Source organism: Triticum aestivum, chromosome 6B (assembly GCF_018294505.1).
Source record: "Triticum aestivum cultivar Chinese Spring chromosome 6B, IWGSC CS RefSeq v2.1, whole genome shotgun sequence".
NCBI lineage: Eukaryota > Viridiplantae > Streptophyta > Magnoliopsida > Poales > Poaceae > Triticum > Triticum aestivum.
The window spans coordinates 287,147,974-287,162,670 of record NC_057810.1 but is presented as its reverse complement, the minus strand read 5'-3'; the positions used below and the strand labels follow the sequence as shown (position 1 = coordinate 287,162,670).

The 14,697-nt window shown below is 53.0% G+C and overlaps 1 protein-coding gene across 1 annotated transcript in view; it reads left to right on the top strand.

Moving 5' to 3' along the window:
• LOC123134098 (cytochrome P450 89A2-like) overlaps window positions 1-4,261 on the top strand; it is a 7,507-nt gene extending 3,246 nt beyond the window's left edge. The window contains exon 3 of the mRNA XM_044553440.1: window positions 3,663-4,261. Within this exon, the coding sequence (XP_044409375.1) occupies window positions 3,663-4,181 (519 nt within the window). The 3' untranslated portion in view covers window positions 4,182-4,261. The remainder of the gene's footprint in view (window positions 1-3,662) is intronic.
• The last annotated feature ends 10,436 nt before the right edge of the window (window positions 4,262-14,697 follow it).

The window sequence follows — 14,697 nt, the reverse complement described above, 5'->3', positions numbered from 1 at the left end:
GTGCAGGATTCAGATACATGAGGGACTGATGACCATTCATGACACAACATGGCACTTGATGGCTCGTACTCGACGGTCAGTGAGCCGCCTCTACACTGCAGTTCTGCCCATCGCTGTACCAACCTGTTTACTGACCAAAACTGATGATGAAACCTGGCGCTGGCATGCTCGGATGGGGCACCTACACTTCAGAGCTCTCCGAGCTATGTCATCCAAGGGCATGGTGAAGGGAATGCCGTTCATTGACAGAGTTGACGAGTTCTGTGACTGTTGTGCTTTGGGCAAACAGCATCGCACCCCTTTCCCTCAAGTTGCTGCATACCGAGCTGATCAGGGGCTGGAGTTAGTCCATACAGATTTGTGTGGTCCTATAAACCCACCAACGCTCGGAGGTAACAAGTATTTTTTACTTGTTGTTGATGACTATAGTCGATACATGTGGTTAGCTGTGCTGAAATCCAAAGACGAGGCCTTCAGTTCTTTCAAGAAAATTCAGAATATGGCTGAAACTGAAGGGAGATGCAGGCTGCGTGCGTTTCGGTCCGACCGGGGCGGCGAGTTTAACTCCGGCGACTTCATGGATTACTACAGCAAGCACGGCATCAAACACTACACGACCGCGCCGTATTCGCCACAACAAAATGGCGTGGTCGAGCGGCGTAATCAGACTGTCGTCGAGATGGCGCGGTGTTTACTGAAGAGCATGGGCATGCCCGCTGTGTTCTGGGGCGAGGCAGTGAGGACGGCTGTGTACATTCTCAACAGATCACCGACTCGCAGCCTTGATGGTGTCACGCCGTATGAAGCATGGCACGGTGGGAAGCCGAACGTGCAACACCTGCATACATTCGGCTGCACAGTACATGTGAAGAAGCTCGGACCAGGGGTGACCAAGCTCACTGATCGCTCAACTCCCATGGTGTTTATTGGCTATGAGGAGGGTGCCAAATGTTATCGCGTCTACGATCCAGTGGCGAAGAAACTTCAGGTAACTCGTGACATTTTATTTGAAGAGAACAGGCCATGGAACTGGGATGAGCCGGACGCGTCCGCGGCGGCGTCCACGGCAGCAACATTCACGGTGATTTATACCACCGGCCCCGGTGAGCACGAGCTGGACTCCGGAAGCGCCTCGAGTCCGCAGGCGAGCGGTAGCACGGTGTCACCCTCTACACCAACTCTTGGGTCACCACGGTCACCCGTGTCGCCGAGCCCTGGGAGTCCGCGGTCACCCATGCCGCCGGCTTCATCCACAACCGAGGGCGTGTCTGCTACGCCTACGCCGGCCCACAGCATGGGCTGGGCCACGCCACCAACACATGACGACGCACGGGATGTCGACTCCGGGCCCATTCGTTATCGGCGTCTCGAGTATATACTCGACGAGACCGAGGATGCCGCTGTTCGGGAGTTTGACGAGCGCTGTCTTCTCAGTGCCGAGGAGCCGTGCAATGTTGACGCAGCTCTCGGCGACACGTCCTGGAAGGCCGCCATGGATGAAGAAATGCGCTGCATCAATGAGAACCAGACCTGGAAGCTAAGCACACTTCCGGCTGGGCACAAAGCCATTGGTTTGAAATGGGTGTTTAAGGTGAAATGTGATCCAGCAGGAAACATTGTTAAGCACAAAGCACACCTGGTTGCCAAGGGTTATGCTCAGCGAGAGGGGGTGGACTTTGATGAGGTTTTTGCACCAGTTGCCCGGATGGAAACAGTGCGTGTGTTGCTAGCTCTCGCGGCACATTCCGGCTGGGAAGTTCATCACATGGACGTCAAGTCGCGTTCCTAAATGGCGAGCTTGGCGAAGAGGTTTATGTTGCCCAGCCACCTGGGTACTTGGCCGTCGGCAAGGAGGACCGAGTGCTCAAGCTGCACAAGGCACCGTATGGCCTTCATCAGGCCCCCCGGGCATGGTATGCGAAGCTGGACCGATCTTTGACAGAGCTGGGCTTCACACGTAGCCCGTTGGAGCATGCAGTGTATAGGCGTGGTGATGCAACCTCATTCCTTTTGGTTGGAGTCTATGTAGATGACCTCATCATCACCGGGACGGACGTTTCTGCCATTGTGATGTTCAAGCAACAAATGCAGCAGCTGTTTAACATGAGCGACCTCGGACTCCTAAGCTACTATCTAGGGATCGAGGTGTCACAATCAGAAGGCCAAATCAAGTTGCATCAGCGAAGCTATGCCGCCAAGATTCTGGAGGCTGCTGGCATGAGTGAGTGTAATGCTTGTGCTACACCTATGGAGAACCGTCTGAAGTTGAAAAAAAAGATGGTGGCGAACCGGCCGATGCCACTTTGTACCGGAGTGTGATTGGGAGCCTACGTTATCTTGTGAACACTAAACCCGACATCGCATTCGCTGTTGGGATCACCAGCCGGTTCATGGAAAAGCCTAGCTCACACCATTGGGTGGCTGTCAAGCAAATTCTCAGATACATAAAGGGAACAATGGACTATGGGTGCTGTTATAAGGCTGGCCATGGAGAAGTAGCACTTGTTGGTTACAGTGATAGCGACCATGGAAGTGACACCGGGGATCGCAAGAGTACTTCTGGGCAGATCTTCTTCCTCGGTGAGAATCCAGTGACTTGGTGCTCGCAAAAGCAAAAGATCGTGGCTCTCTCTTCTTGTGAGGCCGAGTACGTCGCAGGAGCAGCAGCAGCATGCCAAGGGGTGTGGCTATCACGGCTCATAGGAGATATGCTAGGCAAGCCAGCGGCCAAGTTCAAACTGCTGATCGACAATCAAGCCGCCATTGCACTGAGCAAGAATCCTGTTCATCATGACCGGAGCAAGCATATTGACATCAAGTTCCATTTCATACGGGACTGTGTAGACACCGGCAAAGTGGAGGTTAGTCATGTCCGTACACAGGAGCAACTCGCCGACGTGCTGACAAAGGCGTTGGGGCGGGTGATCTTCGTCGAGATGCGGCAGAAGATTCGGATGATCAAGGTGGAGCTGGAGCGCTGAGTCTATGGGGGTGAAATGTTGGATAAACTCATCGTTGTTTCCTTGTTCAGAATAATATGGTGCATGGCCGATGTGACATCTGCATGCACGTAGCTAGTATACCGGGAGTGCTTGTAGCACGTCCAGGTTGTTTTTTATTTGCTCATTTCTTTGTTTTAGTCCTCCGGTTACTAAGGGCATGTACAATGCTCGATAAGGTAGTCTTATCTTAAATCTTGCATGTAATTTAGAGATGACAAAAAAACATGTCTACAATGGGTCATCTCTTAGCCTTATCTTCAATAACTAGTTATTCCTAAAAACATGGTGAGACATATTGTGCTAAGAGATCATCTCTTGCCTTCTCTTAATTAAGAGAAGACAAGCCTTCTCTTATGATTTCTCTCTCCTCCACCTCATCATTTATCCTACGTGGCATTGCTAAGATAGAACCATTGTACATGCCCTAAGACACACGGATGCAGTCGTGGGATGGCATGGCATCACGCAAATCATGGGCAGTCTGACCGGAGGTTTGTTAGCTGAGATCCATTGTAATCGAGCTACACTTTAAAAGGAATAACTGAAAGACTCGCGTAGGTTCAGGCGAGGCAAATATACTACTGTCTCCCGTTCGTCCTCGCTCGTTCTTCTCTCTCTCCGGCGATCTAACTCGCCACTCCGGCAACTACACAATCCAAGGTCTACGAGGAATTCAAAGACAAGACAGAGGTCGACGACGGGGACCTGCAGTCGACGCTGTACCTAAAGGCCGTGGTGCTCGAGGGGCTCCGGCTGCATCCGCCGGGCCACTTCCTCCTCCCGCACGGCGTGCAGAGCGACGGCGCGGAGGTCGGGGGGCACGCGGTGCCCAAAGGCGCGGAGGTCAACTTCCTGGTCGCCGACTTCGGGCGCGACGAGGCGGCGTGGACGGCAGCGAATGAGTTTCGACCGGAGCGGTTCTTGGAGGGCGGAGAGGGGTACGGCGTGGACCTCACGGGGAGCAGGGAGATCAAGATGATGCCTTTTGGTGCTGGCCGCAGGATGTGCCCGGGATACACGCTTGGCATGCTGCACGTGGAGTACTTCGTCGGCAGCCTCGTGAGGGAGCTGGAGTGGCTTCCGGCGGTGGAGGGGCAGGAGGTGGACATGACCGAGGAACTGGATTTCACCACCGTGATGAAGCATCCGCTCCGTGCTCGCGTTGTCCCGAGGCCTTGATCAAGTTACTAGCAACTGTGATTCTGATAGATTCTGAAAGAAGAGTCAAAATCAGTCATGGCGTTTGCGTGTCCTCTAAGTGTGTGTTACAAAAGTCAGCCATGGAATGTCATGATTTCTTTCCAGAGAATGGGTTGGTTTTTTTTAGAGAAAAGGCAGGAGCCCGACTTTATAAATAAAGCCACCAGGCAGAGTTACAGCACCAGCAACCGACATCCAAACAAGTTAAAACACCAAGGAAATTAAGTAGCATTATAAGGCCACCAGCCTCACATGGCACGCAGGCCAGCATAGAACTAGATACCACCAAAAGAGACGATCAGAAAGCCGTCCTCAAAGATCACCGAAGAAGGGCAGACGCCGTAGATTTCATCTTAGATAGCATGGCGTCGAAAGCCTGGAGGTCCCCATCTTTAGTCAATAATCTCCACTGGTGCAAAAAACCATTGGCTTTAAATAAGCAATTGACAGGGTTAGCCGGAAAGATACGCTCAATCGAGAACTTATTCCTAGTTGTCCACAACCACCACCCTATCGCAGCCCAGCCAACTAAGAAAACCCTTTTAGATTGTCCAGATAAAAGATTGACACACTGCCTCAGGTCTTCAAAGGAGGAGGGGGACCAGTTAACATGCAGCCAGAGTCTGATACAACACCACATAAGTTTCGCTAAGGAGCAATGAAAGAAAATATGTTCGGTGTTCTCCAGAGCCCCACACAACACGCATCTATCGGAACCCGGCCCGTTCCTTTTCTTAATCTGGTCAGCCGCCGAAAGCTTACCGCGAACAGCTTGCCAGAGAAAGATCTTGATCTTAGGTGGGATTCGAGCCGACCAGATATCTTTGAACTTGACCGAGTGTCCACCAGAGACAAGCTTAGAATAGGCCGATTTAACCGAGAAGCGCCCCGAGGAGGAAAGGGGCCACACCACGGAATCCTCTTCCTCCGAGAGCAAGGGGAAGCAAGCAGTAAGGCGCTGCCAATCTTCCAACTCTATAGGGGAAAGAGAACGCCGAAAATCTAAAACCCATCCCTTAACCGAGAGCTCAAAGATAGAGATCTCAGCATCATCATAGTAGGAGAACAAGGCCGGAAAGGCAGCCGCCAGCGTAGAGTCCCCGATCCACCAATCAAGCCAAAACCGAGTGGACTTACCGTTCCTGACAACGAACTTGACAAGGGACCAAAAAATCGGCCGGACTTTAACCAGTTGACGCCAGAATTGAGACCCACCAGAAGCAGGAGCAAACATAGGACTCGAGGAGGGGAAGTATTTAGCTTTTAGGATCGAGAGCCAGGTTGGGAGTTCCTCAAGAGTCATGATCTTCCACCACCATTTGATCAGGAGACAGTTATTCATAACTCGCGTATTAATAATGCCAAGGCCCCCTTTGTCCTTGGGGCAAAAGATAATGTCCCATCTGACCAGCCTATATTTGCGTTTATTATCCGCAACGTTCCAGTAGAAAGCACCCCTATGCTTGTCGAAACCAGAATGAACCCCATTAGAAAGAAGATAGAAGCCCATCAAGAACATTGGAAGTGAAGAAAGACAGGAGTTGGTAAGGGCGACCTTGCCCGCTTGCGTATTATATCGACCTCGCCAAGGTAACACTCTATTGCCAACTTTGGTGACCACCGGGGCGAAATCTTTCGCCAGGAGCTTAAACGGGGAGATGGGAAGGCCTAGATACTTGAGAGGAAAGGACCCAAGAGAACAATTCAGAAGGTGGGCCACCCGTTGCGCCTCCAGGTCCGAAACCCCAGTCACAACGACCTCACTCTTGGAAAAATTGATTTTAAGGCCTGAAAGCGCTTCAAAGCAAAGCAGAAGGAATTTCAGATTGGTGAGACTGTTCTCATTGAGCTCCATCAAAATGATAGTGTCGTCCGCATATTGAAGATGAGAGATGCCATGAGGGATAAGGTGAGAGCTCACCGGGGTAATATGTCCGGCCAACGCAGCCCGAGAAAGAATACGAGATAAAGCATCGGCCACAAAATTGAAAAGCAAAGGAGACGCTGGATCCCCTTGTCTGAGACCCCTACCGTTAGCAAAAAACTTACTAGTTTGACCATTGACAGCCACAGCCGTGTGTCCACCAGAAACCAGCTGCATCAGGCGGTGCATTACAGGACCCTCAAAACCCTTAGCCAGAAGGACTTGCCGGAGAAAGTTCCAACTCACCGAATCGTAAGCCTTCTCAAAGTCAAGCTTAAGGACCACCGCCTTGGTCCCTTGAACCCGCAAGTCGTGGATTATCTCATGTAAACAGAGCACCCCGTCCAAGATGAACCTCCCTTTGATGAAAGCAGACTGGAAAGGGCTAATGGTCCGATGCGCTATGGGAGACAGCCTAGTGGCCATGCCCTTAGCAGGCATCTTGGCAAAGTTGTTGATTAAAGCAGTAGGCCTAAACTGGGAGATGAGATCAGCGCCCTTGATTTTAGGGATGAGGGTGAGGACAACGTAGTTAAGTCTAGAAATGTCAAGAGTGCCCAGCCAAAACCCTTGGATGACTGCAGAGATGAGGCCTTTTAGTTGGGGCCAGAACTGTCGAAAGAAAGGGATGGAAAAACCATCGGGGCCTGAAGCCGCGTTAGAGTTGGCAGTCCGAATAGTGTCAAAAATTTCCTCGTCAGAGGGGGGAATAAGCAGGAGCTCATTATCAGTGGGCGAAACCCGCTCAAGGGGGGCCCAGAAGCCCGGGGCAAGCGAAAATCCGAGGTCTGGTTTAGCCGCAAGCAGATTAGAGAAGAATTGTACCACGTGCCGAAGAATGGCCGATGGGTCCGAGACCCTAACACCATCAATTAGGAGACTATCGATCAGGCATCTACGCCGTCTACCATTCGCAATGGCGAAGAAGTAAGCCGTGGGCGCATCACCCTTAAGGGTCCAATTAATCATGCCCCTTTGCTTCCAATAAACTTCCTCCTGGCGGTGAATATCCAGAAGCGCCTTCTCAAGGCCATACCGGACTTGCCACTCGGCCTCCGAGTGCCCACCATTATCCGCACGATTGTCAAGAGCGCTAATTTGGGCGCCCAGCCTAACTTTATCGCGCCTAGCCTTAGCAAAGTGGTTCTTAGACCATCCCCTAAGAAATTTGCGAAGGAAGTGCAAAACATGGTGCCAATCATCCATAGGACCAAAGGAACGGTGGGGAGAGATTAGACAGTCCAAGATCTTCTGAGCCAACATACTGGGAAACCCCTCCACTAATAGCCAGGACGCATCAAATTGGAATCTTTGGCAGCCACTGGGACGAAATCCGTCGTCGAGGATAAGGGGAGCGTGATCAGAGCCAACAATGGGGAGGGCACGAAGTGAGCACCGAGGAAAGAAGCCATCCCAAGCAGGGTAGATAAAAACTCTATCAAGAATCGAACGGATAGGTAACGCCTGTCGATTAGTCCAAGTGTAACGGGCCCCGACCCTCGGAATTTCATGAATAGCCGTATCCCTGATGAAGGCATTAAAGGCCTCAGCCAACACCCAAGAAAAATTGGCGGAGCTCTTATTAGAAGGGTATCTTAACAGGTTAAAGTCACCCCCAATCGAGAGGGAAGCTGACAAGAGTCTATTTTAGTAAAAATCTCATCCAAAAATATTTGAGACAGGGAGTGATCAGCCGGACCATAGACCACCATAAGTTCGAGAAGGGTATTGTTGCAATGGAGGGAAACAACCACACTAGCCCAGCAAATGCCATGGTCAAAAGCAACAAAATCAAAAGTATCATTATTAGTGCCCAGGAGAAAGCCACCTGACTGGCCAACGGAGGCCACAGAATTCCACCTGAATCTGTCAATCCCAGCAATAGACGAAAGTTCAGAAGGAGAGAAGGATGGTTTTAGGGTCTCAACAAGACCGATAAAATCAATTTTTTCGGCTCGCACTAAATCCTTGAGTTGGTCCCTGCGCCCCCTAGCGCTGAACCCTCTGATGTTCCAAAATAAAGCCTTCATCTGAAGGAGAGGTTTTTGATTCTAAGACTCGACCTGCACGGAGCCTTGCAGGTTTTAGCACGTTTCCCAGCCCCGCGTTTCTGAACCGGAGGAACCTGACCCCTGTCAGCCTCCTCCAGTGCCCCTCCGGCCACAACCAGAGGGGCAGACACCCCAGCACCAGCCTCCTTGGCCTTTGCAATGTCAGCCTGGGCTCTCTCATTAGCACGGATCATCTGCAACAAAGAAGATGGGGAACCCAAGCTAGTGTCTAAACAAATCCCCACATCATCTAATATCGTAAAGAGGTGCTCATCAGATTGAGAGGGTAAAACTAGTCTAACAGGGGACGAGGCCAAAGAAGGGGACGGAGATGGGAACGAGCTCGAACCTGTGGGGGGAAGATCACGCGCCGCCGCACGCCGAGCCGCCCGATCCACCACGCGCTCGCCACTGTTGGAGACACGGCCACTTTTGCGTGCGGTAGAGGCAGGGGAGCGAATAGGCACAGGGGGGCCCGACTAGGAGAAGCAGCAGCCAAAGACGGGCCCGAGGCTGCCCCCAGATCCACCTCCAGACGGCGACAGAGCCCAGCCGTGGACTGCCTGGAGTCCCCAGAGGCCCTGCTCTTCGCGGAGAACTTCTTCACCGAGGACTTCTTCCTCTTTTTGGCCGCCGAAGGACCCGCCGGTGGTAGGTCTTCAATGCCAGACAGCGAAGGGGAGGTGGGGCGAGTGGGAAGGTTGGAGCACGCTGCCGATAGGGGGGTGCCCTTCGATCCACCCGCAGCCGCAGGCCCACCCTCCACACCTGGCACCGAGCCCTGAACCCCACCACCCGCCGGAGCCGGAGCACAATCCTTCATCAGTTCTTGCTCAGCAGGAGAAAGCCCATCCCACGCAGACTAGGTGAAACGAGGATCCGTACCATGCAACGAATCCTCAAGGCCCCCACCACCCTCCTTGCTTTTATCATCATCACCCGAGGCCGGGGGGGGGGGAGGGGGAGGAGGAGGGGAGGCAGAGCCGGGAGCACCCTCCACCCGGACCCAAAGACGAAAGCCACCAGTCGCCGAGAAAACATCAACAGTGCCACGAATGCATATCGGGTCCACACACCACACCCGAAGCCGAGCTGGTCCAAGCACAGATAGCGAAGCTTGATCAACCTCAATTGGTTTCCCAATCAACACCCCAAAAGCCATCAGGAAAGACGAGGTGCACATGCTGGGAGGCACATCATCCACTAACACCCAAACATCAGATAGAGAGGAAATGGTCTTTGACCCATTGGAAGCAGCTTTGACCGAGACCACAAGTTGATTCAGAGGAAGTGTGAAGCTGGTGCAGGAAGACATCATGCGAAGACTCTCTTTAGAAGGGAAAGTGGTCGCAAACTCGAAATCAGAGAGTTGGCGAATCTGCCAATTCCAACCACCTTCATCCCACAAACGGAGTTCGTCCAGGAGGGCTTGCGGAGAGGTGCGCTTGTCCTGGACAGAGATGACACCAACATTGGACAGCGAGGGGTTGGGGGCAGCAACAGGAACTTCCTTGTCCAGGGCAAAGAAAGAGCAGCCAGGGAGGCCGATACCGTAGTGGATGAAAGAGGGAGGCTTGACCCTACTTTGGCAGTCCACCGTGAGGTGGCCGTCCTCCCTACAGATGAGACAGAACGGAGGATTCTCGCAACGTGACTGGAAGTGGCCAGGGCGATGACACGCGAAGCAAGTGAGGATGGGATTGGAGACCCGGGAGTGAGAGGGATTACGGCTCGCGCCACGAGAGGGCGGCGGGGGAGGATGCCATCACCAGGAGGACCAACACCGGCACCAGCGCCAGCGCCAGCGCCACGCCCCGCAGCCGCACCGAAAGGACGCCGGACAGGGGCCCCCGAGCCGCCACGAGGGACGAAGCGGGACGGACCGCCACTGCCCACCGCCGGCGCCCGCGGTGGCCCGCCACCCGTGGGGGCAAGCGAGGAAGGAGACGAGGAAGGTCCTGAAGAACCCGCCCGGCTCCCTCGAGCCGCCTGTTCCCAGGGGTCGGCCGCAGGCACCGGAGCAGAAGGCACCAGGGGCGGAGGGGCCACCGGCCCGGATCCAGACGCATGAGGGGACGCGACGCCCGTCTTCGACCGCGAGGCCTGGAGCTTAGCACGGAGCGATGCCTCATACTCCAGATCCGCAGCGGTGTCACCAGATCCGTCCCGCCCCCGCTTGAGACCAGAGACAGCCTCACTGGAGGACCCGCAGGAGCGATCCATCGCAGCCACCAACGCGAAGGGGAGGAGGAGGGGAGGAGGAGGCGAGGATCTGACGAAGCGGCGGATAGGGGAGCGGCGCCGACGCAACTCCATGGAAGATGCAGGAAACCCTAGAAAAGGGGGAACCGAACCCTTCCGGACCCATATAAAGCCAGAGCCAGACAGGTCGGGCTCGCCCAGAGGGGCCGAAGGGAGAGAGGGTCGCGATTGGGCCGGCCTCGGCCCAAGAGCCATGGAAACGAGGGGGGGGGGGAATCGACCACGGAACCCAACGGAGGGACAGACACAGGCCCACACGGCCCAGCACCAGCCGGAGGAACCTGACCCACGGCCCGGGGCACCAGCGCCAGCCCCGATCCCAGATCTAGGGTTAGCGCCGGCGCCTCCACCACCGGGGAGGGGAGGCCCACGGCCGGAGGCGAGCCAGGGCTAACCGCCACCGAAGGGGAAGGAGCCGGCGAAGCAAGGACAGCCACCCCAGGGCCCACGAGGGAGGGGTCCGACGACCAGGAGGCGGCACGCCGGCGCCCACGGCCAACACGGCACCAACCATCCGAACCCACACCCTCCACGACCGGCCAGCCCCGGCCCCCCGGAGCAAATTTACGCCGACGACCCGCCGCCAACGGAGACGACGGCCCCGCCACCGAGGCCGAGCGGGGAGGAGGAGGAGGGTCCTCGGAGTCGGAATCGGAGCCAGAATCGACCGAGCCAAGAGCCCAAAACCTGTTAGCCCGAGGCGCCACCAGGGCCACCGGGCTGGGAGGGGGAGACACGGGAGGGAAGGGGTCGGACCCCGCCGCCGGCAGGGAGCCCAGGGGGGAGCACGAGGGAGGAAGGGGGATGGAGGTCACACGGGACTTGGACGCCGACGGAGGGGAGCCGTGAGCCGGCGACGCCCCAAGGGGGGGGGGAGCGCGAGAGGAGGGGGAGAGAGCGCCATCCTCCACCGTATCGAGAATGGGTTGGTTTCATTTTGTGTTTGGTTGAAGATAATAAAAGGTATAAATTGGGAGTAAATTGGTTTCATCCCTGTGTTTGGTTTAAGAGGTGTGGAATGAGGGAAAAAATCTGATTACTCACCTCTTCTCTTGTATGTGAACCACTCCCTAGGTTCCTCAATATAAGTCATGCCCTTTATTATGAAGGGTTATGGATTAATCAAGCCATTAATGTGTTTGGGGGCGTGTAGTTGTACTGAAGCAGAAGTGTTAATGAATTTATTGGGAGCATGCCTACTGCTTTGGAAGAGACTAACATTTTGTATGCCGCCATGGAAGAAGAAATTGATAAAACCGTGAACTCATTAGATGAAAAAGATGAGGACGAGAGCGAAGAACAAAAGGAGGAAGAGCGGATTGATCATCCATGCCCACTTTCTAATGGAAGTAACTTGTTAACTTATAAATTGTTTGATTTCCATTCGTTCTTGCCGGAGGATGAATGCTACGATGATTGCTATATATGATGCCTTGGATTCATTACAAATATCCATTTTTATGAAATTGATGCTTGATATGCTTATGGCCAAGATGCCAATGTGAATTATGCTTAAGGAGACGAACTTTTCGTAGTTCCTGATGTTCAAAAATGAAATTGTTGTTATTGTACCCACACATGATAGTCCTATTATCTTTTTAAATTCTCCCAACTACACTATATGGGAGAATTTTGCACTTATTAAGGATTATATTGACGGGTTGCGTGGGAGAAGTTTGCACTTATTAAGAATTATATTGATGGGTTGCCTTTTACCATTGCACATGATGATTTTAATGGATATAATATGCATGTGCTTGTTGTCCTACTTGCAATTATTATGAGTGAGAAACCACGTCTTCACCTCTCTATGTTTCTAATGCGATAGAATTGCAAAAAACTACTTATACTATGTATTAGTGAAAGGACATGCAGTGCCCCCATATGTGGTTTTGGTAATTGATGACATTCTCTATGGACTAATGGTTGCATTGAGTTATATTTGAAGGATTTGTCCATAGGCTTTTATTGAAGTCCATGTGTTGGTTTCAAGGAGTCTATGAGTTGACCAAGGTGCTATTAAGGAATTATCCAAAGATTGGTCATGTGAGTGTTGAGCTTATTGCAAGCATGTCTTGAAGAAGAAGATTGTGTGATCATTCATGTCTACCTTCAAGACATCATCCAAATGTAGAGAGTTGGAAAGATTCAAGGTTGATCAAGACTAACTCAAGAGTGAATCATGTTGATCAACATACAAAGCGTACAAGATGTACCGAGGGATCAAGTGATCCCATCGTATGGTAAGCATTGTCCATTACACTTTGCATGGTCTTCGTGAGAATTCTTTATGGGGTTAGGTTGCGGTGTGCACGTTCAAGTGACGCATCACGAAGAGACCAAGTGCTTGAAGATTGCTGTCCATTGTGGTGACAATGTACTTGTGAAAATGTTCCAAAGAGTGGCTCACCCATAGTGGAGTATGGGAGAGCAATCAACTAGTCTTCATCGAGCAAACACAATCAAGAAAGGTGGTCCAACTTGAGGGAGTCAAGATCGTCATCATCTAGCTCAAGTGGACTTCGTGCAAGGCAAAGGTTTGCCCTTGATAGGTTTTATATTTTACCGGTCTCATGGAGATAGTTTGGAGACCCGGTTATAGGATTGTCGGTGTCAAAACCGGCGGATCTCGGGTAGGGGGTCCCGGACTGTGCGTCTAGGCGGATGGTAACAGGAGACGAGGGACACGATGTTTTTACCCAGGTTCGGGCCCTCTCGATGGAGGTAAAACCCTACGTCCTGCTTGATTAATATTGATGATATGGGTAGTACAAGAGTAGATCTACCACGAGATCAAGGAGGCTAAACCCTAGAAGCTAGCCTATGGTATGATTGTATGTTATCCTATGGACTAAAGCCCTCCGGTTTTTATAGATACCGGAGAGGGCTAGGGTTACACAGAGTCGGTTACAATGGTAGGAGATCTTCATATCCGTATTGCCAAGCTTGCCTTCCACGCCAAGGAAAGTCCCATCCGGACACGGGGCGGAGTCTTCAATCTTGTATCTTCGTAGTCTTGATAGTCCGGCGGACATTGATAGTCCGGCTGTCCGGACACCCCCTAGTCCAGGACTCCCTCAATAGCCCCCGAACCAGGCTTCAATGACGATAAGTCTAGCGTGTTTATAGTCTTCGGCGTTGCAAGGCGGGTTCTCCCTTCAAATTCCATGTACCTGCCGAACAGTGTCCGGTTTCATCTTGAATACTGTGTTCCTCGGCTTCTACGCCAAAGAATGGCCCTCTTCCACGCGTCGCATGAATGCGAAAAGCCCGGGTTTTTTTTGCATTTCACCCCCAATTGTGCGAGTTGACCGCCTACAAAAGAGGCAAGAATCAGATCCAAACCACACCGTCTTCCTCCCGCGAATACTCCATCGAAGCGCCTTTGACCTAGAAATCCATTCCACCATGGATCGTCAACACGGCTCTTCTTCGCGCGCTCCCAGCCCACCGCCGGGGAATTGGAGGAGGTGCTCTATTTCGCACAACGAGCTCGAGAAGCTCCAAACAAGGGGATTACTCCCTCCAGCCTTTATGATCCCAGTCCGGGCCGGACTGATTACTTATCAAGGTGGGAGACAGGCGGAGGACACTCCCAGCCCCAATAAGGGGGAGCGAGTATGTGTTGTCCCTTATCTGACAAGGGGACTCGGATTTCCAATACATCCGTTCCTCCGCGGGCTCCTGAAGTTCTACGGACTCCAGCTCCACCACCTCACGCCCGCCTCTGTCCTGCATATCGCGGGCTACGTAGCTCTCTGCGAGCTATTCCTGGGCATTGAGCCCCATTTCGCATTGTGGAAGAGGCTGTTCTGCCTCGTACCCCGTTCTCACCAGGGGTCCATATATCAAGTGGGCGGCGCCGAAATATGGTGCATCGCCGGGACCGGATACCTATCCGGCACTCCCAAGAAGGCGTCCGAAGACTGGCCCTCGGAGTGGTTTTATATAGGGGACGCTCCGCTGCCAGACCCAGTTCGGATCGGCCTCACGGAGTTTAGTGCTGCTCCCTTGAAGAAACGCCTCAGCTAGCGCCCACGGAGCCCCCGATTGGAGGAAGACAAGAGCGTCCATTACTTGATGGGCCGGATAAGATTAATGGCTCATTCCGGCTTGACCATGATCGGAGTCATGGCGACATGCATCGAGCGAGGGGTACAGCCACTGCAATACAGAGGTCATCCCATGTGGGATTTCAACGGGGAAGACCATGCTACCCGGCATGTCCGGAAAGGGACGGATTCGACCGAGGATCTGG